At 35.1% G+C, this 26,438-nt stretch overlaps 2 protein-coding genes and 1 long non-coding RNA gene across 6 annotated transcripts in view; 1 reads left to right on the top strand and 2 right to left on the bottom strand.

The window, feature by feature from the left end:
* Window positions 1-22,627, bottom strand: part of LOC102226965 — a 28,230-nt gene extending 5,603 nt beyond the window's left edge. For 2 of the 3 annotated variants that reach the window (XM_023330390.1, XM_023330392.1), the window contains exons 1-3: window positions 20,119-22,627; window positions 5,388-5,519; window positions 60-122 (exon numbers count right to left, since the gene is read on the bottom strand). In XM_023330390.1, the coding sequence (XP_023186158.1) occupies window positions 60-114 (55 nt within the window). In that variant the 5' untranslated portion in view covers window positions 115-122; window positions 5,388-5,519; window positions 20,119-22,627. Of the gene's footprint in view, window positions 1-59; window positions 2,175-5,387; window positions 5,520-20,118 lie in introns of those variants that run through there. The other variant, XM_023330391.1, reaches the window with a different exon arrangement.
* Window positions 1-26,438, top strand: part of LOC111608056 — a 39,432-nt gene that overhangs the window by 2,703 nt on the left and 10,291 nt on the right. Inside the window, exons 2-4 of one of the 2 annotated variants that reach the window (XR_002752512.1) lie at window positions 3,708-3,785; window positions 14,387-14,439; window positions 16,545-16,653. This is a non-coding gene — a long non-coding RNA (uncharacterized LOC111608056). The remainder of the gene's footprint in view (window positions 1-3,707; window positions 3,786-14,386; window positions 14,440-16,544; window positions 16,654-26,438) is intronic. The other variant, XR_002752513.1, reaches the window with a different exon arrangement.
* LOC102234422 (T-cell surface glycoprotein CD4-like) lies at window positions 23,749-26,128 on the bottom strand. The gene is made up of 5 exons (XM_023330396.1): window positions 25,578-26,128; window positions 25,335-25,493; window positions 25,104-25,244; window positions 24,006-24,248; window positions 23,749-23,920 (listed from the first exon to the last, which is right to left on the bottom strand). Exons 1-5 carry the CDS (start codon window positions 25,633-25,635, stop codon window positions 23,835-23,837), a joined length of 687 nt encoding a protein of 228 aa, XP_023186164.1. The 5' UTR covers window positions 25,636-26,128; the 3' UTR covers window positions 23,749-23,834.

Raw genomic sequence — 26,438 nt, 5'->3', positions numbered from 1 at the left:
TGTTGATATGCAAAACCAAAACACCTTCTTCTAAAAAGTCTGTACTTGGTGTTTCTTACCACTTGTTTTGAGGACAATGATGAGACAGAGGAAGAACTGAAGCAGGTTCTTCATTTTGGTGCCTGAAAACACATTTGGAGAAAGTATGCAGAAAACTGTAGTGAATGAATTGTTAATTATTTTTTGAAGAGAATTAATTCACAAATTAAGACAGTTAAAGATTTTCTTATTTCAACTGTTAAGTCATGATATACAGTCACATTCAATAAGTAAAAATGCTTTCTGATGAGGCTCATTTGTCAAAAGTACCTTTTGAAAATAAACTTTAAACTGGTATCAAGCATATACTTTTCATTATACTTACATTTCTGTTTTATAAAATGTATTTTTTACAAATCTGATGTAATATTCTAATTTTAAATATCAAGTTCTCATTAACTGTAAGTGAAAAATCATCATAATACAAAAGTAAAGGCTGGAAATTGTGTAAAGATTAATCTATATAATGTATTTCTCTTAATGGTAAAGATTCTGTAACAAATGGACTTTTCAATAATATTCTAATTTATTAATAGGGTCTGTATATTAGAAATAGACAAGGATAAAGATGTCTGCACACAGAAATTTCTACATGGTCATAAATCATAGTTTATACATTTAAACAAAGCAAACCTATTTATGCTTGAAAGAACAGTGATCAAACATTGAGCCTTGTGGAACACCTGCAACCTTTTTGTTGCCTTAAAAAACATTTCTGAATTCAAGAATGGGGGCATTAAAGAGTCCTATTATATCAAAACAAACCATTTTAGCTCACATGACCTTTTTCGCTCTAGTTTAAACGAGTTATGCTGTGGGCCTTGTATTTTGAAAATACTGCGACTCCTCAGCATTTATAATTTCCTGTCTTAATTCATGACTTTGCACGGAAGAGAGATCCAATTTTTGTAAAGTCTCATAAAAAAACTTAATATTTCAAAGTAGTTTCTAGAAGGATCTTCTTTTAAATTTACAGGCTTTTTTGGTGGAATTATCCTTGTTTTAACATTTAAATTGCTTCAATATTAGATTTTGGTAAAGAGGTGAAACGATTTAAGCGGAAGCAGCCCTGGGGTTGTGGTGGTCTCAGATTTAGAGAGATTTTCAGAAGATAAAAGAGGAAAGGTTCAGAAAGCTGAGAGTAGGCGGCCTGTGGTGGGCTTTGGATTCAAACAAGCAGGCAAACGTCGAGGGGGAAGAGAAACTCAGAGCGCGTTCGCTGGCTTGTGGTGGGACTTGATTTAGTTAAGGTGCAGATTGTTATCCCAGTTCTCCCCTCCCCTCTGCCTCTCACACCCCCTCTCTTCCTCTGCTGTTCCACGAAAGACGGATCTCTCCACGCTTAAAGGGAGAAAAAAGAGAGACCACAGCACCAGCAGCAAACACAGACTGTGGTTTAAGGCACATGTTTATCCTTTTATGCCTGTTTTACTGCTTCATCTCACTTTCATTTCTCTTTTATTCTCTGAGTTCTGTTCAAAATACTGTTTTAAATAATCAGAATCAAAATCAGATTTATATTGTGTGCACAAACAAGGAATTTGACTTAACTTTTCAAGCGCTCACAGCGTACAGACATTAAATACAAATATATACACTACAGTCAAATAAAATAATAACAAAGGGACTATTTTTTAAATTTAATTGTTATATTAACGAAAAAGTGGCATTTCCTCCCACAACTGTTATTCCTATAGAGAAACAGGTTACTTAAAAAAAAATTATTTCTTTTTACACATTAGCAATAAAATACTTTTTTTCTTTATCTACTTTACAAATGATTTATTGTAGACTTTCCGCCCAGAATATGAAGACTGTCAAGCTCTGTCTGGCTTGAAACACACCAATTATACAAAATCAATTAAAATAAATGGCACAATTTGTTTAAAATATGTTTTGAATAATTTAAGACACAAAACATTTGATCAGATGATGATTACTATTCTGGGTCTTAGATGTTACTGAACATAATAAATTCAACTGTTATGAGATGATCCGTATTAATCTTTTAGATGAGCGGTGTCAAAGGCTTTTTTGCGCCACGGCCAAAATTGGCAAATTTAAACTACCCACAAAATTAATTAAATTAAAAATGCAAAAATTTGTTCATTGTAGTCTTTTGTTTGTTGTTTTACCTACTCAACAATAAACAAAAAACAAAATTTAAACCTGTGAATAATTAAAGATCCAAAACATAAAAAGGACTTTGGACTGTTACCTTATTAAGAAAAAAACATATAATTTCCAATTTTTAGGGGGTCATCAATTGTTTTTTATCTTGTTGGCCCAAGTTTTGGCATTCTTGACTTTTGATCGGGGACTGAAAAAAATTATGTCAAGGACCACAAATGGCCCACGGACCACACTTTGAACAGCTCTCTACTAGACATTTTAGTAGAGAATGTCTAGTAGATTTTCTAATTTTCTTTATTTAAATGGGCCTCAACCTTATGGCAAAAATAAACAATGCCATGTTTAATAATTATAAAATGGTAAGGAAGTTGTTTGGCTAGTTTGTTGAGTTTTTCATCTATTTTTTTTTAATCAACGGTTGAGTTCAGACTGCCGTGATTTTGGTTTGGTCCAGTTTTCTCACCTTATCTTCATCGCTTTATTCTTAAATGACCTGTATGTCTCTCATTTGGTTAAATGACAAATGAATTTGCCAAATTTTCATGTGTTTGTTTATATATAAAACTCTTGAAAAGCTGGTTTTGCTAATAAATATTTAATGTTTATAGTATCTCAATGACACATTATGTTGCTAAAAAAAAAAAAATCAAATCTCAGTTTTACTAAGTGCTTTCCTTAGTGAAACAGAGACTGTAATGGCCGCTGCTGCGCGCTGTCTGAGTCACGTGACTTGCTCTGGTTCGCTGTCGTTACATATCCCCGGTCAAATATCCGTCTGGGGGCGAAAACTGCTCACATGGCGGCTGAAACATTATTCCTCCAAAATTTAAATTTGGACATTAAGACAAATTTCAGCATGTAATATCAGCGCGGCTACAAGCTAGCATTAGCCACTTCGGAAAAACATGAAAACAGCATAAAAACGTCATCACCAGGAGAAAATGAAAGTTTATTAAATACTACGGATTGTTTTTGTCAAGTAAGAAATACATTTACACCTATTTAATGGATCTTTGGACGTTTTGAAGCGACTTTTTGTTACGGTACTGCAATAGCTTTCCTGGCTAAGCTAACCTGCTGCTGCAGTAATGATTTAATTTAGACCGCTGCGTCTTAAAATGAGGAGATATGTGTTAATTTAAGACTAGCTAAGTTAAAAAACAATTCATACCTCTGGTAGATTTAGATTTAAAGTGATTCTCATTCAACCAGGAAGTTTGTTTCTTACTTTAAATGAGATAGGAATATCTTTATAAAATATAATAAATCGGTATAAAAGGAAAAACTTATAAGTTTTTAAAAATAATCATTAATCTGATTTATTTAGATTTAAAAAATATATTTTTCATAAATTATTTAAACTATTCTAAGTTATCAATGAAAAAGCTTGGCATGCATTGCAGCTTCCTATAATTGCTGTCCATTTGATTAGATGTTTCCAGGATTATTTTGTAAATTTATCTTTGGTTATAAGCTTCAACTCCGAGGATGGAGGGCCTCCTTGCCATCACCCTAATCTTTCGCTCCTTTCACAGGTTCTCCGTTAGTTTGAAGCATGGATCCTGACTGCGCCACTCAGAAACATAATGCGACTTGCAGCCAGAAGAAACCAGGTGATAAAATAAAAAACAATACATTAAATAATAAGAATAAGAATTTTGGGCTCAACTGCGCATAACATTATTACTTTTAGCGTTGTATTAGACTCGAATAACTGACAAATACATAATCATAGGTGACTTGGATCGCTATCAGAACTATGTCAAATACATTTATGTGTATTTTGTGTTTGTTCTGATAGCGATACTATCCATATGTCTCTATGATAAACTTTGAATGCCTAAAAAGCAGAAGGTATCATGAGTCACATAGGTTTGGACTGAGAAAGGAATAATGATTCAGTATTTCTTACAGCTGATCTGTAAGAGTGTGATATGTGAATGTAGAGTGCAGAGAGACACAGATGATGAGCAAGACGTTCAAAGTCTTTGCACCTGTGGAAGTTTAACCCAGAAACCACCATGATTGTATCTGTAGCAGGATGAAGCTTCAGATCCACTGATGAAGAGGAGGGAAGGGCGATATGAGGGCCGAACAGGGCGGAAAGGTTAAAGAAAGTTATAAACACAGGACAGACGGAGGTTCAGTCTTTACTGAGGGAGTTCTGTGATTGTTTGTTGGTTTTGTTCTTTTTAATCGCCTCTTTCTTGTATTTGAGGAAATTTGAGGCGAACTGCCTTTTTTATTCTCTGACAATGACAGAAAATAGAAAATATTCTCAATACTTGCTGTCCAGTCTGGTTAAACAAGCAAATTTCACTTCATATTTTCAAATATGAAATTAGTTTTCCTGAATTGCGCCTTCAGTTTTACGCCATATAGAGCTTGTTGAATATGTAGTTGTTACATATAATGAAAATACATTTAGACAGCTGTAGATAGAAAATTAAGTAAAAGAGGTAAATGTTACAGTGGAGTGAGGTTATAAATTTGTTTACTACTGTAACTTATTGTACACAAACTGATTGTGTATCGTTATAATTTCTGTGCCTATATATATATATACATATATATACATATATGTATATATATATATATATATATATATATATATATATATATATATATATATATATATATATATATATATATATATATATATATATATACAAACTGATCGTTTATCGTTATAATTTCTGTGCCTATATATATTTGCATTTTAACTTTATAATTTGCAAATTGCACGTAATTTAAACATGGAGCATGAGTAGCGCTCATCGTAGCGGTCAGTTGTCCTGTACCTTCAGAACTGTAACTTTTATTTATAGTTTCTTTAAAAAATAGAGAGAAAGGGATTTACTAAAGAAAATGTTGAAATATAAACTTTTAAGTTTTAAATTACTTTCACCATAATTACATATTTATCAGTTTGTGTTTCTTTTACACTCGACACTTTGTTTTTATGTGGAATCTTATCAAATATGCAGAGAATAAACATTTTGTCAGTGAATAAACATGGCATTTATATCCTGTGATTATATAAATAAAATAGAAAATGTCTGTTGTTGAGGCCTCGGTGGGCCTGCGGGACAAATGACTTAAAATCATTGTTCAAAAAAGGTGTCACTGTTTAATAAAGATGTTAAGAGCAATTTATGTTTTAAAAATCAATGTAAATGTGTAAATATGTACATTTAGAAAAGGTTTATACTTACAGCCCTTTTCAAGTGCCAAGCTCAGAGTGATCCGTTGTAGACGGTGATTCGGAGTCAGGCGGAAATGCTTTGTATTTTATCTAGCGAGCCGTGTTTTTAAGAACCGTTGCACCTCCCACTGCAGCGATTGGTCTGAAAGAAAGACGCACAGTTGTTAATTAAAGCCGGAATCAAAATAATGACCTTTGATTGGTTGTTGCAGGGAAAAAAAGAGACACATCTGCATAAAAAATACCGTTTTTTTAGCCTAAAACTGTTTCCATCTATTTGTGACAAGAATCTCCAGGATGAATTATAGCTTAGAAACACAAAACTCAACATTCGGGTAGTGTGAAGATACCGTTTTAAATCAATAAGATTTTTTTTTTCACAATTTCTGTCCAAAATATTTCATAAAAAGCCTATTGGTCTAATAAATATCTAATGAACACATTTTAGACAAATAACAATATTTTATTCAATATGTTTTGCAATTTGTTTTAATTTCCGTACAAAATATCCAAACTCAGCCTTCACAGTGCAGGTAGATTAAAAAAGGAACCATCCCTGAAAACTAAGCCACCCACAAACAAATATATATGTAATTACACAAGAACTATTAGAGATAGAAACATTATTTTTTCTGTTTTCTGCTTTTTTTTTCTCTTTCTTTCTGCAGGTGTAGAAGCAGACTTCTCGGATCTTGTCTTGTGTTTTTTCTCTGACAGACATGATATGTTAAAAAAATAAATAACTACAACTTGAGAACAGTTAATTGTATTTAGTATAATCTGCATAATTTATTATCCAGCAAAAATTAACTAGTTCCATCTGAGAGGTTTACGACCGACCTCGGCTCCTGTTTCCAAACTTTAACCCGTCGAATCACGAGAACAGAGTTTATCACAGCTTTTTTAGGGTTTAATGCTCTTTTTAAAGGATTTTAGTGGCCTTTATTTAACAGCAAGTAGATAAGAGGAAGGGCAAACAGAGAGAAGTGGGAAACATGCAGAAAACGGCAGAGGGCCGGGAATCGAACTGGGGACAATCGCTTCGAGGACAGGGGCCTCCGTTTATAAAGCCCAGGCTCTCTCACTGATCCATGCGGTGCCCAGTCTTCCATGTTTTTAGATTGAACATTTTTAATGCCTGAATCGACTCACCAGTGTAACAAGTCCAAAGCTTCTCAGCACCACAACAAATCGATGTTGAGAGCTGGAACGGAGGTTTCTTTGGACTTAGAGGACGCAGTATGTCCATGTCTTCTTGCGCATTTAAAAACTCAAAAATCAGAAATCTGCATTACCACACAAACTGAAAGAATCCCAAAAAGAAACTTTTGCAAGGTCAGAACACTGAACATCTATGGACATACGACTATTTCAGGTCAAGCTACTCTTTTTAATCCAATTATCCCATTTAGTCCAAAGTAAATAAAGCAGAACTTTGTTAATGTGTCTAAGCACTTTAACGTGCTTCGACACATTTTGTCTTTGTTTAGAAAGGCAATAGTTTCTGTGTTTCTGCCATTTTTCATTGTTGAATCTGCAGCTTTGAGTGAAGTGTTAAAAATTCAACACTATACTTTATCAAAATGTAAATTATTTTATTGTAATTTGGGCCGATAATTCAAAATTCTTCACATGAAATATTATTCGCTTGAAGAACTGTGTCGAACGTTAATCAGTTAAGGACTGAAACTTGTCCGTCTGAATCTGGTTTTTGAAAACTTGTCAAACAGTCTGTCGCCGTCAACAACGTGGCTCTGATAACTGGTGAGAAATGACCATTTAAATAATTTATATGAGCTCATTTTGGGCTTAAAGTTTAAAGCCTGCTATAGGAATCACCTCCATCAAGATGGACTTCAATAATCTCAGCATAGTTGATGCCTGTGGCTGAGTTTGGTCTTCTAATCGTGTTTTATTCCTGCCCAGTGGAAGCTTGCTGGCAGTTTTACTACAACATTAACCTTTTTCAGTATTTTCTGCAAATCTAAGCCTTCAGATGGCCAAAGTTTTTTTAAGGCTAGGAAACACATATTGTTCCTTTTCTGCTCTCTCTGACGTTCATTAAGAATAAACAGGAGAAATTAAACATTTCACTTTATGATCAGTGGTGGTTGTTTGTTTCTGAAGGTATTACAAATATGGACTAATAATTCAAAGTTTATCTTTTGCACCGAGTTTTATTTTTAGTTTTAATATCAAGTCGTTTCATTGTTTATTTTTTCAAAGAATACATTAAAAGGGAAAGAAAGATAGTATGATTTTCCCATGTTTGTTTTATGACTTCATGAACAAATTTAACCTGACTAAATGATGATTAAAATGAGCTGTGGATATGTCCCAGCAACACACAAGTCTATTAGTGGAAGGTTTCACTGTTTTCAATATGAAAAAACCATAATATTTTAGTTTAAAACATGTAAAGATAATCATTTGGAAACAGTTTATCAAAGCCCAACTTTGGCATTTAAAAAGAAAATTAAACAACCAACCAAATTCTTAACTTTTGTAACTCTTGTGTTTTTTATTGTAAAAATCCATGTTCAATTTATGTGTTTCTGAAATTTAAAGTAAAAATCTGCTGAATAAAATCAACTACTTTCTATATGAGAAACTATTGAAGGACTGAAGTTAAAAATCTGCTCACAATAATCAGTTTTAACATTCAGGAGATGCTGCGTCCAAAACTATTGTCTATCTTCTCAATAACACAAACGCAATCCGATTCACTCTTCTTTCAAAAACTCTGTTTTTTGTGAAACTTAACGAATGGGGACTCAAGTCCCATTGGGTGAAAGTCACTGGATGTTTGTGGTCCAGCTAACTTTGAAATTAAAATGAACATGAAAACATTTGGTTAAAAAAGGTTCAATCTTGGGGATAAAGAACATTTTCCATTTTCTGCATCATGGCTGCAAAGCTTCTCTCTAAAAATTAAAATGTGTCCATCTGAATCCAGCGCAGTACAGAAAAGACAGGATTTATGTCTTTTCTTAGTTTCGTCTAAATTCAACCTCATGCAGACTCTAGAGAGAGACACCAGAATCAGACAGTTTCCTTTGATCGGGCAGATCAACTACTGAAAAATCAGATTCTTTTTAATTCATTGAATGCATAAAAATAAGACTTCCCATTATTATTCCTATTATTATTTTTAAACACATCAACCACACACACTTTTTTCTAAATTAATTAAGTAAATATCAGATAAAGGTTAGAGAAATGTGCTCTGATGAAGCAGCGCTCAAGTCCAGTCCTCAAGGGCTTCTGTCCTGTAACGTTCAGATGCATCCTTCTCTAACGCGCCAGAATCAAACCAACGGTTCAGTAACAGGCCTCCACAGCTGTGAATGATGAGGATGATGATTTTGAAATTCAGTAATTTGATTCAAGAGTTTTGGTGAAGTAAAAGTTGCAAGGGGATAACAATTGTAGAAGAAAAAAATTGAGGCTACAAGAAGCACGTCTGTGGAGAAAATTGGAAAATTGCTTTTTATAAGGCTTTAAATGCAGAATGAGGACTGGAATAATAATTGATGAATATACTAATCTGCTAAATTGTCAAAACATTACAGTCTCCATAAACAGTTTCCGAGTTGTCTTTTTGTTGAAAAACATACCAAGTGACCAAAAAAAAGTTGCAAGAGAGCAGCTAGAGGACTGGACTTGTGTGGCCCTTCTTTGATGCATTAACTGGAATATTCTTCATCTTTTACATGTTACGGCCTTTTAAATGAAAAATCTCAAAGAAAACCGATCGGTAGCGGACAAAGAAGCCAGATGGGTGCGTTTCTAAAACGCCGAGAGGATTTTTATAGACATATGTTTCTGTTTGAGACATGACCTTTGGTCATGGTTTTGGTTGGTGTGTGTGAAAATCACCTGTTAAAACTTTAGTTTCTCAAATATAAAGTGAAGCTGCACACAGACATTTGTTCTTTTTTATATTATTTCCCAAGCTAACTGCTTCAAATCTGCTTAGATACCTGAAAAACCTGATTTGTAAAAGGAGAAACATTAAAAAAAAATGATACAGTTCAGCACATTTCACACCGTTAATCCTGTTATAGAGTAAATGTTCACTTAAGCAGCTACAGTTATCAGATCATTGGGCCGGGTGCTTCAGAAACACGCTGCTGAGGTGGTTTGGAGACAGGAACCACAACAAGGACAAAACAAACATCTCATACACGTCTCATGTGTCTCTCTGAGGTTTCTGTGCTTGCCTCTGTACTGCCTTCATGAAGGCTTCACACCTGCTTCTGTTCCCTCTGAGCTCATAAATGAAACGGGCCTGTCGCTTCCTCTGCACGACGAGACCTGCAGGTTAGAAACACGTCTCCTGTAAATAATAAACCGCCTTTAAAGAGGGTCTGAGTGTGAATCTGTTTAAAAAAGCCAAGCGTGGCGTTCCTCTCTGTCGATTCGTGATTTTGATGGAAAACACCTGAAAGTGAGGACTCCCTCGTTAGTCACTCACCTAACGAGGGTGTGTGTATCACAACGTGTCATTACCGAAAGAAAGAAAGACCCAGTGTGGGCCACGATCAAGAAACAAGGAATGATTCACATTTTTCACTCTGCTCATCCCCCGTGTTCTCCTTCTGAGGGTTTCCCTCAGTGATCGATCTCAGTTTTTCTTCTGTTTTTTTGCATTCAGAAAAACCAATTTATGTTAAAGCTAATTTAAACAAATAAACAAACGGTGGATGTTTGAGGCCCAGTGGAAAAGAGCGAAATGTTTCATTCTCTGCAACACTTCAGATGTGTCAATGCACGAAATGTCAGTGGAAAAGAGAATGAAAAACAAGTGACATTCTGCTCAGTGACTGAAAACATTTTCATCTTTTAGCTGATGGAGGGGAACTTCATTCAAGCTTTCTTGAAACCTCAACATTGTGAAACAGGGGATGAGGACAGAAAAGTTTACGGTCTCTCCCACTCATTTCTTCTTCATCTGTGATGTTATTTTTGGTTAGTAGGCTGCTCTGTGATCACTTCGTCAGAATGGAAATACAGGCTCCTTGTTTTTGACAGACAGAGTAGTTTATAACACAAACAGGATTACAGTAAATCAGATTACAGTATTAAGCAGCTGTACAGTGTTTCTTGATACAAACAGTGTAATTAATGTGAATTTGCATTTAGCTTCCCTTAGCCAAAACTTTCCGACTCATGCTCCATGTTTGGCAATTCTTCTTCATAAAATAGCTAATTCTCAGTCAGATATTTGGGGATCGTCTTGTCTTTCTTACAGATTCTCACTTAAATTTTGGTCTGAACTTTGACTGGGCCACTATAACATCTACAGTAAATTGTTCCATTGTATCTCTGCCGTATGTTTATGGTTGTTGTTGTTCTACTGGAAGCTGAACCTCCGCTCCTAGCTTAAATGTTTGGCAGATTCTAACATATTTTCTTATATTATTGTCCTGTGTTTAGCGTTACCCATCTTCCATCAACTCTAAATAGCTTCCCTTGGCCTACTGAAAGAAAGTATCCCCACAGCATGATGCTGTCACCACTATGTTTCTCAATGGAGATGGTATTGTCAAGGTGATGTATACAGCTATGTTATGTTTTGTGCTCAAAATACGACATCTTAGACTCATTTAAATGAGTCTAGACTAGAGCATGTTCTTCCACATGTTTGCTGTGTCCCTAAACTACAAACAGATTACGCTTCCATTAATTGGTTAGGATAGGTCTTTAGACTATGCAAAACATTTTCATTCCAATTTTTCTTTTGCACAAAATCATTTTTACATAACGAGACTTTAGTGTAGTCAGTTCTGAATATCTTGGGTACCTTTCAGAATGAGCTGTTTTAAGGTATCTTGTCTCTTTAAATCCAAATAAACTGCTGGTGGCCACGCCCCCAACTTACCGTCGCCTAGAAATTGGCTGCAAACTGCAACTCTATGCGTAATTATACAACCGTCTTTCAACATTATACAAACATCTTTTCTGAATGGTAAGTCAACGACAAAACACTTGTCTTTTCCAGCAGCAATTTTACAGCGCAAATAGCGGTAAAACTTGCTGAGCAAAACTCCTGGAGCTCTCCGGGGTTGCTAGCCGATCTCAGCTACCAACCCCGACAGGGTTCCGCTGTGGTTGCTAGGTAACGGCTCTTTGCCGGTTGATTGCGACTGGACAAACGGTAGCTTTTTTTAAACGGCTAATTTTTCAGACGCCATAAAACATAAACTTAGTGGTAAAAAACAAAAATAGGGTGTTTTTTTTTTCACCAAAAAAAAAAATAGGGTTTTTTTTTCCATAAACGCTTTGGATGTTTTTAGAGGCAGTTAAGACCCAAATGAGAATTTTGAGAAAATTCCTAATAGATCACATTTAAGACTTAGATCTCTGCAGCTATTGTCTGGTTACTGTAATATGGGCCTAGCAATAGATTTGGATGTGCGCCATGCTGTTTTCGTGTTCAGATGATAGATTGAACAGCAATCTGTGAGATGTTCATAGCTTAGCTAACCTAGCCTAGCCTGGCATGAAAAGCCTCTACATGCATCACGTTTCTGCTGTTTCTTGTTCTTTAAGATGATGTTTGTTCACTAATGTTATCTAACAAACCTGAGACATCAACTGAACAGCTGGATTAGATTAAATTTCAGGTCTTTTGTTTACTAATTTGGTTTTTATAAGGGTTTTTATTTAGGTCTATGAGAGTAAAAAAGGGTCTGAATACAAATGTGTGTCAAACTTTTCAGGTTTTCATTTGTAAAATTTTTAAAACAATTTATCCATTTTCTCCCATTTCACAATTACAGTATGTTCAACTTGATGATAGTCTAAAATATAACCCCTTCCAAAAAACATATTAAAGTTTACAGTTTGATAGAAAAGGTTAATTGCAACAGAAATAAGCTCAAAGGAAGGAAGAGTCAAAGTAAAGCCTCAAATCTAATCGTCTGAAGAAAAATAAGCTTCAGTCTACTGAGGAAGAAAAACTGATTCCACAGTGAATTTAATCCAACTCTAAGTTCTGAGGAAAGAATAAATAAAAAAACACAAAAATGGCAGGATATGTCTGTGATTATGTGCCTCATCGTCACTGAAATCACAAAAAACACTTAAAATTTTGTTCTTGTATGAACTTCCAGACTGTTGAGTTCAACTTTTACACACAGGTTCATCAGTTCAGTCATTTAAAATGGTTTCACGTTCAGGTATTCTCCTCAGTGAGGCACGTTGCATCTCCAGTTTAATACATGCACTGTGGTTAGGACAGAAACCTACATTTGATCTGCGATTGGCTAATGATGACAGAGGTTATTGATGACGTTAGTTGGCCATGGAAAACTTGCTCTGCCTACATTCTGCTCTGTCTGTATCATTTACTGTTTGCGCATCAAAACTTGCTGCTATATTCCTGTAAATAATCAAGATATGTATTCATCTTTTTATGCCAACTCGTGTAAAAATTGTAATATGGCTACTGAAATAGAAACAAAAACTGTCATGTATGGAAAAAAAAGTTTACAAATCCCAGAATATTTATTTTTAGTGTTGGCATATTATGTTCTTAGGTTACACAATGAAAGTAAACAAAGCATAAGGTGTTTTAAACAAAATGCATTTGAAGATGAACAATATATGTAAAAATACAGGGTTAAAAACTAACAAACTATGGCGTTGGCTTCATTAATATTCTGCTTTACTTAATATCAGTCTGCTATAAAAAAAAATATGTTGGGCTTTTTCCGCCATTGGACCAAATTAAACAGTGAAAGAAGAGTTAAACTTATTTTGTATATCACTTTCTACCCCTGTATCAGAAATTTCCCCAAATTTCTTTCTAATTTGAGCCGTATTTTATTGTCTAAATGGAGCATAAACGTCCCTCGTAGCAGGAAAACGCATTCTGTCATTCCTGAAAAGCATTTTTGTCTTTTTGTTTTGAAATGTCTCCCTTCTGTCCTCTATGAACTATATATTACACTACATACAGCCAAACTCAATAATTAGAATATTGAGTAGTTGGTTTATTTCAGTAACTCAGTTCACCAGCTGAAATCGTTTTTTCTCAAATTTCTCTCTAAATTATAGTGATTTTCTGCTTGTATCTAATGAAATCGCATTCTAGATTACATCAGACTAATATAAACAATATTTTCTATACAAAACTGTGGTCTTAATGAAATGTATGTTTAATACCTGCTTAAAGGTTGTTATTTTCAAAATGTTCCTTTAATCTGGCGAACGACTGCAAAACACATAAAGCATGCAGCAGAGTTACAATCTGTACTTTTATAGCTGCATTTAAACCCAAAGCCTTTCACAACCCCAGCATATTTTGAATTTTATTTCATTTTTATTCCCGCAAGAAATTTGTTTCTGATGAGAAATCAGATAAGCATATCTCAAAAGATACTAGAGCAAAGTAAAAGGTGCATCAAATCTGGGGGAATATAAACAGAAAACTGATTTGCCATGTAATAAAAAACATTTATACTTCTTTATAATTAATTAAAGAAGTCTCTAAAAATAGCTCATGTCTCTATATTTCTGAACAGCTTCTTGCAGATTTCTATGGGTATTTGTTGATTTCTCGTTGATGATGAGCTCCGATCTGAAACAGATGTGGATTATTGTGAATATTAACAATCAAGCAGAAGGAATTTAACATTTTTATAGAAGAAATCTGCTGTGACACTGTTGGGCAACCAGACCCACCATACCATTTGTCGGTGTTATCAGAACAAAGCCATTTTTTGTGAACTTAAATATATATGTTTTGTGTGTATGTTCCCGTATGGATGTGTGCATCTAAGTGGAGGCATCTTAAGTTGTCAAAAGTATTGTAATAATTTTAAAGATTTTGTTCTTTAATGAAGTAAAAATTTATCAAAATAAAAATGTCATCTGTGTAACTATTGTCCTTCATTTGGACGATCTCAAAGTTCAGTGTCCACAAATTCACAGCTGCAGAAGCATGCAATATGACAATTTCATGTAAAAAGATGTTCTTTTTTCTTTCTCTCATTGTTTCAGAGTAATTACACGTTATATTAGAGAAGATGGAGAGCAATGCATCTGCAGAGCAAGTAAGTGCCAATGAACCAAGTCGATTTGTCCCTTAATGTCCTCAAATAAAAAACTAATTAAAGCTCCGACCTTCATCCTCCTAATGAATACTTTTTTATTCACTTGTTTGTACACAAAGCCTTTATTCTTCATGTTGCACACTGAAGAGACACAGAGTGCTTTGCAGTTTTAGTGATGTTGACGTTAGAGACAGAAACAGAGTGAATGCTTGAAAAAGTAAAGATGAAAATGTAGTTTTACCCTCAACAGTTCAAAGGCGGCATGTTTAATCTGCTACACAAATATTACTAAATCCACAGGAGACGCGTTATATCCATCCATACTACAACCGTCCTGAAGCGTTTTCAAACATTTCAGCTCAGGAGAATAATTTTTCTTAAAGCCATAAACCACCTGAGAATTCACTGCAAAAACACAAAATCTTACAAAGTATTTTCTATATTTGCATTATTTTCTGCTGCAAATAGACTAAAATCTGCAAAACTAACTTACAAGTAACTTTTCGGCAAAATGTGGGAGTTTGCTTTAAGTCAATAATTCCTTAATACTGATGAAAAAGAACTAGCTATAAGTCAAAATATCCTGTTCCGCTGGGAGATTATTTCACTTATAGCTAATTCTTTTTCATCAATATTAAGGAATTATTGAATCAAAAATAACCTCCTATATTTTGCTGAAAAGTTAATCGTAAGTTAGTTTTGTTTTATTTCAAATATACTGAGATATTTACACTAGAAAGTAGAACAAAAATACTTGGTAAGATTTTGTGTTTTTGCAGTGAAAGAAGTAACAACGGTCAGGAACAAAACAAATAGAGATTTTTCTGAATGTGTAATTTTTGTAAAATGGCAGGATAAAGAAGGTTGTTATTGTTACACCTGCAGCTCTTCTATTACTTTTAACAATGTTAAAAAGCGCCTCCAGTTCAGATTTAGAGTATTTCTTCAGTCAGTAAAGACTTTTGGGAGAGTTCATGTAAAAGGCAGCTTTAATGCTACGTGGTTAAACATGCAGACGTATCCGTTTAGCGTGATCATGAATCAAAGGATTATCTCACAAACACAGACAGGTGCTCTGCTGCTGGTGGCCTGAAACACACCTGTGAAACATTAAAGGCCAACAGACCAGTTTCACCATCACCTCTTATTTCCTTTAATTTGCACCACATCCCCTAGTGAAGCATTAACACCCAACAAAAACCCCACTAAGATGTGGGTCCCTATAATATCAGTTTAGCACCTCATCGCTCTCAAAAACAATTTTATCTCAAGCAGAGTCTGAAGTCTGATCACAATCTGGAGTTTACTTAAACGTGAACTCGAGTGATTTCGACGTGTGAAACCTACGTGGGCCTGCAGCTACACATGAGGGGAGTTTACAGGGAGGGGAAACACCTCAACACATGATCATTTGACTCCGAACAGATCGAGAACATTCAGTTTTTAAAATGTTTAAATCCTTTGGCAGGGCTTCAGTTTGCACCTGCAGCTGGCAGCTTGTTTAAAATGCCTAAAACTCCCGTTCTGCAGCACCGCTGCTCTCCGCGCTCAACATGAATGTGGCACAAGTTTGTGCTTGGGTTTCCTGCACAACAACGGCTGTTTTATGGTGAAGTAAAAGCAAGTGAAATCACATTAGCGGATCTGCTTTGGCTCCTGATGGAAAACACAACTTGAAATGGAAATACAAGAAGGAGGGATAATCACCAGTTCATGAATTTCGGTTTCGCTTTGAATGCCTGAATGTGTGTGTATGTGTGTGTTCATTTGTGAAAGACAATGAAAAAGGGAACTGAGTAATGCCGGTTATTATGAATCTATGAAAAGGGAATCCTATTGTCTCATATGAGGACACCCCCAGTGAATAGACAGTTATATTTTCATAACAGGGAAACACAGCTTGGTAATCGCCTGCAGAGAAGAAAAAAACGCGCATTAAGGCTCGAAAGTAGACATAAACGTTGGGTGAAATGATGAATTAAATCCAGCAAGAGGAAATGGAGAAATTTAATGTGTTTTTGCTCTTTAAAATGGTGCAGAATAAAAGCTGTGTCACTTTAATTCATCACAAAGCCAAGAGTTTATCAAGAACTGCTGCTTTTCAGGTTTATGTGCAATAAGTGGACGGACATCAAAGAAATCAGCAAAACTGCAGAAGTTTAGGACAGCAAAGCCATTTGATGATCCTGATTTCCCACAGCCAGCAGACTGAAGGTAAAAACAGCTCCAGAAAAGTGATACTGCAGTACAAATGCTAAAACATCACAAAGACAGATATGCCTGCAGGACGGCATTGAAATTATGAAGCAGAGACTCTTCATCTTAGTTTTATCGCAGGCCATCAACAAGGCGAGCTATTTCACACGCAAAAAACACATAATTCCTTCTTACGATGTATCGACAGTGAGAGAACAAGCATTATCTTTAAAGGTCATTTCTTAAAAAGAATCAAGAACTTTTCTTTTTTTAACCAAAGTGAATCTATTCTGTCTTTAAACAAAATCTTGCAGCAGATATGATACAAAATACTTGGCATTGGACTAAAAAAGCTTCAGACAGCTTATATAAAGACTCCCCATTGTAATATAATATAAAATATTGCAATTATATGTCCTCAGACTGACTAAAAGCCTAATAGAGGAACGCACAAATGGCTTTTTGAAGCAGTCTAGTTTGCAGCGAACACAAACATAACAAGCCTTATTCTCCTTACGGTATACTATATTCTCCTGCATTTTGGAAATTACACATATATGTTCGTTCGCAACAAAAAAATTCTCCACTACATTGTCTAAAATCGTTTAAATCCTTAGCTCGACTATCGTTACAGCATTTAATCTGACCCACCTGCAGTCTTTACGGGGCGGTCACTGAGGAGATTTGACCATTTCTAAAACTAAAATGAGACAAAAAAGACCCAAAACTCCCCAACATATCAGATCATATAACAAATAAGGAAGTGAAACAACAAAAGTTTGTTTTCATATCCTTAAAGAGTCTCCATTTACAAAACTTACGAAACTTGCGCTCATGTCTTGAAAAAGCAAAAAAAATTATATTAAATGTTAAATTTGATTTATCTTTTAATTTTAATAGAGTGGAGGTTTTTATAACAAGACTATATCTCCTAATAAAGCTTTTTATTGATAATTGTTCTTCAAATAAGATCAATTTAATCCATTTTATAATCCCAAATCCTCATCCAAAACCTAACACTCTTGAGACAAGAGAGCATAAGCAAGATTTAAATCCTAATTCATAGATTTTATGCACTTATAATGAAGCAAACTGAATTTATACTTTCAGGGTTGGACAACGAGAATGAAAGGAGCAGCTACGGTTAAAGTGCCTCTGAAAATACAAAAAGATTTTAGTAAAGACATGTCTTGGGACTTTTCACCATAATAATGCCAAACACTCAAAATGTTTTCATTTTTTAATTTGATGAATCAAAAAGGGAAAGTTTAAAGTTGCTATTGTATTTTTTTTTTTCTATTTTCTTTTAAAGCCATAGCACCAACATGCCCACTAATCCCAGTAACAGATACTGGGAGTTTAATTAGTATACAGGATAAAATACAAACAGCACCTCTGAAGATTATGATCACTGCATCAGATTTGTAGTAAGAATACTAAAGTAAAATACAGACTTTTATTTACATAACAGATCAGAGACAATTTCCCTCGGAAACAAACGGCGAAACAGACGCGCCACTGGATGTTTTTTAGTACTATTTCATATAATTATCTCAATACATTCACAAATATTTATTAAACCTTACAAACCAGCATTACAAAGCAGAATTCATGCATTATTTCTGCACTTTTAATTAAAAAGCGTTTTAAGTTACAGCTCTATGATTGTGCGCCAAGACATCCATAAATCCCAGGAAGCGAGACAGAAAAATCCAGATTATTCTGCTCACTGGATTGTTTTTAGACATCTGATAGCAACAAAGCTTGACCAATACAGGCATCGGATTTTATTTTTTCCCCATCGCTGTCCTCATTTCTTAAAATATTTTTTTCAGTGTAATGAATGTAATCAGTCCTCTAAATCAGCAATATAAGGGCGGATTTGTTTGATGTCTCCCATGTTATTTTTTTACACTTTTAATATAAGAAATGCTTTGTTTTGCAGCACAGGCGCCAAAATGAACGTGATTCGACTTAACGGATTTTAAAACAACCTTGTTGTTTTAAAATCTGTTATTGTAACCCACCAAGACAAAATATCTGCCAGAAAAATAGAAACTGGTTGGTTACTTCTGATGGACTAAATAGTAGTTTTATGCTGTCACCAGGTTTAAGGGCTTTAGTTGAACTCTTGTTTCTTTCATTGCGTTTGCAACAAACTCCTGCAGATAACAGCTTAAAGTTTCAGCTCATGAAGCCTTCGACCTGCGTGGCGCACTGATGCTTTCTCCCCACAGAGATCATGAACATTGGGATTTATTCAATTTATTCTTATTAGACCTTCACTATCGTTACACGAGAAGCTCCAAACCAGCAGTGTGTTTACGATAAAACCCAACAGTGACACTCATACAAGCACTGCATGGACCTAATGACCCTATTATAATCATAAATCACACAAAATATGCTCTGTATATAATATCTAATCTCATTGATTTTGCACATCGTGCCAGGGGGAGCCATTAGGGACACGTTTTGTCAAGAATGTCATTATGGTGATAATATCAGTTATATAACCTTCTGCTCTTCAGAAAAATACATGAATATTCTGCAGTTTTCGTCAGTAAATGTGCCCCCCCCCAGATCAGGATTTAGTTTGCAAATAACAGTTTTTTTCAAATGCGGATGAACAATTATTATTCTAAATACAAACTAAACAACGTTACAGTAGTCAGGTTTCACATTATCAGCAGCGTTTTCAATCGATTGGCAGCAGCTGGAGATAAAAGTCAACAAAACCTCCATAGAAGAGCTTCACTCTCCAGGATTAGTGTACTTTTAAATCAAATGTGCTGAAGTTTGTTCACCTCCATGTATGAACTGCTGCTGTAGGATTAGCACATATTTAGCATTCTTTTTATCCAATGATTGCGAAATATACGCGTTCCAGTTGCATAAGTTCTGATCTTTCAATGTAAAGACGAGCATCTATTTTTGGCATATAGGTTTTGACATTTTGAAAATCTCTGGCTGTCCTAACTTTGAAAGAAAATAGAAACACTCGTAAATTAGTGTCAGGGAGGAAAAGCTGCTGATTAAAGTTGGTGTTTCAGGTTTGCTATAAGTGCAGCGATGAACAGGAGTAACGTATTAAATCCCACTAAATTTTGATCCACTTCTTTACTGTTTTGTATGTTTTTATCAAATAATAATAAACAGTCTGCCAACTGATTCCTTTTATTTGTTGTACATATTTCAGTTATGGAGACATTTTTATAAGGTCAAACACACCTGAATCTGTCTAAAATCAAATCAGTTGTTGCACAGAGAGAGTTAAAAAAGAAATAAAGGCCAAAGTTACACCAAAGTATTTACACCATTTCCCTCTTAAGGTGTTCATCACTGGTCACGTATCCTAACTTGTTCGTTTTGCTATTTTAAGCCTGACTTTTATGTTTTCTATCAGAAATAAATCGTTTTAAATTTGCCTACTGTTTTCTAATAAAGCTTTATGTGAATAGAGAATATTTAGGAGTTACTCACAGGTGATGATCTCAGTACAGCAATGAGTTCAGCTCTGACATTTGGCAGCTTGTATGCTGTGACACCGTCTCGTTCCTACACCGCGACACACACAGGAAGTCAAACACCTCTATGATCCAATCCGTTCTGCTACAAGCCAAATGGATCACCTGCATTAAATTCAAATAGCCTATATGCCACTGACTTCTGTTTTAGCACTAATGCGTTTTTTAGCCACATAGACCACTTCCAGGTGCCCAGGCAACACTCTGTTAGCTATGGCTCCTCAGCCACTGCAGGACTATTAATAATGTTTATAAAATTATTCAGCAACAAAGGATTGAAGCTGTTTGTGTCAAACTTCATAAAGAACTTCGAAGGTAAGTTGTGTGTTCACCACAATACCTCATATGTGTCTAACATAGCTAACATCGATAGGCTTACACGGGTATTACAGTATGTAAACATTAAGTGTTTTGTTTACCTGTGCGATGTTATATATTTACCTTGGTGCAGCTCTTGCAGCTATCGCTAAAAGCAACAGGAGCAAGAGGCAACCGGAAATGATCCATGTGGCTTAAATTTGAACAGAAATATGTCACCACTACTTGTGGCTTATAGGCTATTAAGGAGCAGGAACAACAAGGAGCTACCAGCTGACAAAACAAGATTGCATTTTAACTTATAAGATATTATCTTTTTACTCTTTAGTATATATGTCACTGCTGTTGGTGTGTGTGTGTGTGTGTGTGTTTAACAGGTGTTTTATTGCATGTAGAGCTGCACTGGGGTCAACACCTGCGTCTTAGTGCACCAGTTGTGGGAATTTCAGAGCTTTGGAACCAGTACAGGCCCAGTTTACTGCGTCTCAAACAAAGTGTAACAATATTGTTTGAAGTTACAATGAAAGAGCTCATGAAGCAACAATTTCTCATTTGCTGTGCCTGAATTAAATATCCCTTCAGTATATGATTACATGTAGACGTTTTCCCATTGATTACACTGCAATATAACTTTATGCATGACCACACTGGGGAGCTGCACAAAACAGTGTGGCAATCAACGGGCCGTGTCGTGTTTACTGATGTGTGGTATTGTGATTTTTATCAGACTGGTGGAGGCATCCAGAAATAATGAGTCATCTGGGTATCCCATCTGATTTATTGATTGGAAATTAAAGTAAAAAAAAACAGTTTGAAGCAAATCTTCAATATTTTTATTTACAACCAGCAATAAGAAAGGGCAATAAGTTTACAAATGAACAAGCACATATCAAATGATAAAATATGTTACCTTGAAGCACTAATAAAGAAATGTTCACAGGTTTATCTTGCAACTTCTTAAGGTGGAGGAAACAGAAACAAAAAAGGTTAAGGTTGGAAAAAAGTCTCAACTTTCCAGCAGCAGTATGTAACTCATAAAATATATTTTTTAACATATTTGTTGAATCTGTCACATGTTGTGACAGTATAAGGCTGGAAATCTATGAAAAAAAATTTTTTTGCTTCCTCCTACTGATATCTAGAAACAACCAATCAGAGCCAGGAGGCGGGTCTTGGTGCTGTCAATCATACTCCATGTGACACTGCTCACCTCCCCTTGCTTTCTGCTGTACTGCAGCTAGCAAAGCCTGTTGTGAATGCGAGGCTAGTTAGCATAGCCACTGATGACGACGTATAAACGGTTTTCCTGTAACGTAAGGTTGTTTCTCTCCCTTTATCACATTGAGTACATGAGAATGATTGACATCGCTGAGACCCGCCTCCTGGCTCTGATTGGTTATTGTTGGTCAGGAGTGGTGCATTCCTTCAGACGGCAATATTAGTCCAGGGAGGGGGTGGAGAATATCGATCTTTTCAACGATTATTTCATCTCGTTACAACATGGTTATAGTCTTAGCAAGTAAAACTTCTTTTTTTAAAAATAAAAGTTGACTACTGCAGCTTTAAATCAATTAGCTTGTTCTTTTATATCAAAATGAGCTCAAATTTGCTCATTTTAGCTAAGATGCTAACGTTAGCATGATGGCTATCACTAGCATGTTGAGCTACACTAAGAGCATTAAAAAAAACCCCGTTAAAGCTAAAATTACAATGATCACCTCCTATACAGTATTTGCTGAAAAAGCTCAAAGTGCTGACAGCATTACATTTGATTATACTTTCATTCAGACGCTCATTTACATTCATGCCACATTCACCCTCTGCTGTTCACTCCTTCTCTTTATCTCCATCTCTTTATCTCTCCTTCCTCCCTCTTTCATGTCACTTCTGCAGCAGAGGTTGAAGCGGCAGGGCTGACGGCTTCTCTCTCCGGCGTCCTTGCCGCGGCTTTGCTGCAGCTGTTTGGCTGTGATAAAGAGAGTAAAGAGAAGTTTTCACACTAATTACGGCAAAAATAATGAAGAGCTCACTAAAAGGAGCAGAGAAAAGCGAAGGTCATTTTGTACAAAATGAGCAGAGTCTATTAGAAAAGCAGAAGGAGATGAATGGGGACGGGGTAAAGGGATGTTTTAACAGATAGAAGTGAGCTGGGAGCGTTTACCGCACACACTGGCAGTACTTCTTTGGTTTCTGAGACAGCTGGGCTTTCTTCATCCTCAGAAATTTCTTCTGTAAATAAAGTTCAGTAGTTACTAGTTACATTTACATTTGTAACTTTTTGGAAAAACAAAATACTTTTAGAAGTATTTTTACTAACACTGTACTTTTTACTTTTACTTTTAAACTTTATTATGAAGCATTGCTTCTCTTACTCCAGTAAAATTTCTGGACAGTGTGACTAACCTCACAGGCTTGTTTTAAACAAAAATTCAAACACAAACCTGTAATTTTTATTAGTTTCATATTGAAATAAATTGATTTGCCTGATTGTCATTTTACCATTATGCCATTTATGTGAATAATTTTCATTTTGATCTTTAAAATACCGATTTTTATTGAATAACTTTATATTTTCTTCCATCTGATCATGTCATTTCTTAATATTGAGTGATTGATGTTTTGATCAATTACTCAGTTTATGAATTACCTTTTTACCAAATACTTTTTCCTCTTACTTGGATGGCAACCTTTTACTTTTACTTGAATAATTTTATTATGAAGTAGCGCTACTTGTAGTTGAATAACATTTTTGGATATTCAACTTACTGTGAATAACCGAATGAAGAAAAAAACATGTTTTAAGCAAATATTCACCAGACACACACTTGCATTTTTTATTAATGTTTCATATTGAAAGACGTTGATTTGGAAAATAATTTCCAAATCAATTTTAAAAATCAATTTGTTATTATTATTAAATGATTGACGTTTTGGTCAGTCATTCAGTACAGGAGTAGACTTTTTTTTTAGCAAATACTTTTTTACTCGAGTAACTTTTTGGAAGATTACATTTTACTTTTACTTGAGTAAAAATATGTTGAAGTTATGCTACTCTTCAGTATAATTTTTGGGCCTCCTACCCACCTACAACAGGAAGCAAAAAAGGTATCCTGACTTTCCACATGTACCTTCTTCCTTCTGTTCCTCTTGTGCACGACAATGATGACGATGATCAGGATGATCACTACCAGGCCTCCGGCTCCGATTGCAACCCAAATCCACCAAACCAGGCCCAGCAGCATTATTGGGTGCCCAAATCCTCTGACGCCACCTGGTTGAGCAAAAACATCAGACCGGATTAAAATGAGAGAAACTCAAAAACAGGAAATGGTTGAATAAGTGATACATTCAGTCCTAACCAGTGGAGTTCTCCCCATTTCCTAAATTTGAGGATTTTGAATTTTCGACTATTGTAGGAGGAGTTGTTGTCTCAACATGTTCTGAAAAAAAACAAAAAGACATTTTATACTTCTGAACACAGCAGTTTTTTCAGAGTAGTCTTATATTTTAGTGAAAACATCCTACCTTCTACATTGATGGTTACACTTTTATTAAATGTCTCCCCTTGATGGGACACTAGACACGTCCAAGTCCCTTTATCTGATGAAGCAACATGTTTGAGCTCAACTTTGGGTTTGGTCTCAACTGAACCATCGGGTTTCTGCCACTTGACATTAGGTTTGTGTTGACCTGACACTCCAGGATTTGTTTTACACTCCAGAGTAGCGTCAGCGCCAACCTTCAGAGTACCAGAGGGAACAACAGAGACTAGTAGGGATGAGAAACAGAAAGAAGACACAGTGAGAATCTTAAAAGATGCAGAACTCATGCTAAAGCTGCTGTGTATTCTGGCCACAAATGTTGATGCATCTAAAAAAAAAAAAACATTTTAAGACATCTAAACAGAAATTGAGCAAAATTGTGAAAAGAAAAGGCCTGTCTATGCTTATAACGCAGCCCCATTGTATATAGTGTGTTAATTGGGATGAGAGGTGTAAAATTAACTGTATTATACAGTAGTTTTATCAAGATGTATTTTTAAAAAAACCTTTTCCTGTCCTTAATAATTATCTGACCATCTAGGGATAAAAGTTAAAGGTAGCTGAACCACTGGCAACAATTTGACTGCATTTATTGTTACTTCAAAAACATTTGGGTGTCATTTATTTCCTAGTTAAGTAAAAATAAACTGTTATGAACCAGAAGCTAAGATGATGAGATGTTCAAGCACAATGGGAAATCCAAATGTGTAAAAACAAGATACTGGACTATTGTTTACACAGTTTACTTTGTAGGCCATGGAAAAGCAGTGCAAACTTTTAACAGGTTTAAAAAGCAAATTGCTGGACCTTTGTTTGGCTTCTGCTCTTATTCTTAAATCGTTTTCTGATTGAACTTTCAGTTCATAACAGTGGAGTATTGTAATTAACGCAGCCTTTGTTTCCCATACAACTAACATACAGTTTTAAAAAGAAAAACATGTTAAATATTCCCACTTTGTTCATCCTTTGCTGTTCCATTCATTCTTAATAATTACAGTTTCAATATATCAGTGTAATCATAAACTTGTGTGCTGTTTTTTAATTGACTGTAGTTTTATTTTGTCCTGGATCTGTTACTCACCTGAAACTACGATCAGAAGGTGTTCATTACGTGAACCATCTGCAACACAAGTAAACTTTCCAGAATCGCTTTCCTGTATTTTGGAGATTTCTATGTCTGTGTCTTTTAATGACTTTGTCCTGTCTTTAAATGGAGTTTCTCCTAACATAGAAAACAGATATACTTCATGATTATATCTTTATTAATGTCATAAAAACACAAGAACTTTGCTAGAATTAATTTTGTAGGAACCTTTGCTAGATAAACCATTTCTTTGGACTCTGATTATACGTGTATCATCACGATTCCACTCCACCATGTGTTTGAAGCTGCTGACGCCACACTGTAGGGTGACTTTGCCCCCAACGTCTGTGATATAAACTTTGTCTGCAGCAGAAAGCGCTCCCAGCACTGAAGAAAAAAAAAGTTTATTAAGCATTGATTGAGCTTTGTAGCTTACTGTATGAATATATTTTCAGAGGCAAACCAACTCACCCAAACCAAACAAGATGATTGTCTTCATTCTAAAGGTGAAAGCATAAAACAGAAACATGAATGCAGCAGATCAGAGTGAAAGCAAACTTTTTCCATTTTACCAACACACAGCTACTGTTTCAGAGCGCCTTACCAACCATGTGATCCCCAACCACCAAGCTCCTCTCTACTTCCTGCCGTTCTCTCTTCTTTTTCATTAAACATGTAACTTATGCTGGTTTGACTTACAATGTAGAAATAATCGTAAAATATAAAACGCATAGAGGATTTACTCTTTTAAAATTGCTGCAACTGTGGCGCATCTTAAGGATGCTTCCGGTGCGGAAACAGTCAAATCCTCGATTGAAAACAAGTTTTAAATGATTTTACTGAACAAACAATATGTATAAATTAAAAATGATCTTAAAAACAGTTTTATCGAAGCAGTAATTTAAGTTCTTAAATGTAATTATACAACCGGAAAGGTTTCAGAGTGGGTTTTCAGTCTGCAGACGTACTTTGTGCTACATTAAAGCAGCAAAAATATGAATCTTATATTACTCTGCATATAATTATAATCTGATCAGTGAAGGCTGAAAACAATCGATAAATTATTATTTGCTACAATTATCAAGCAAAAATAAACTGACTTGGTAATTGGAGCACAAAATATTTTAAGTACTTTGCTGGAAAGAAAATGGGAGTATCTGAACGTAAAACATTCAAGTTAAGTCGTCTTTCTGTTTAAACTCCAAAACCGAATAAAAATGTATTGAGAAACACCAAAAATACTCAAAATTTGCAAAACAAATAAATCAAACTATTTACGTTTAGATCTTACCTTAAGTCAGTTTGTTGTTTTGTTTTTCATGCCGTTATTGA

The sequence above is a fragment of the Xiphophorus maculatus genome, chromosome 3, assembly GCF_002775205.1.
Source record: "Xiphophorus maculatus strain JP 163 A chromosome 3, X_maculatus-5.0-male, whole genome shotgun sequence".
NCBI lineage: Eukaryota > Metazoa > Chordata > Actinopteri > Cyprinodontiformes > Poeciliidae > Xiphophorus > Xiphophorus maculatus.
Note: the sequence above shows the minus strand (reverse complement) of the source record. Positions and strands in the feature narration are given on the sequence as shown.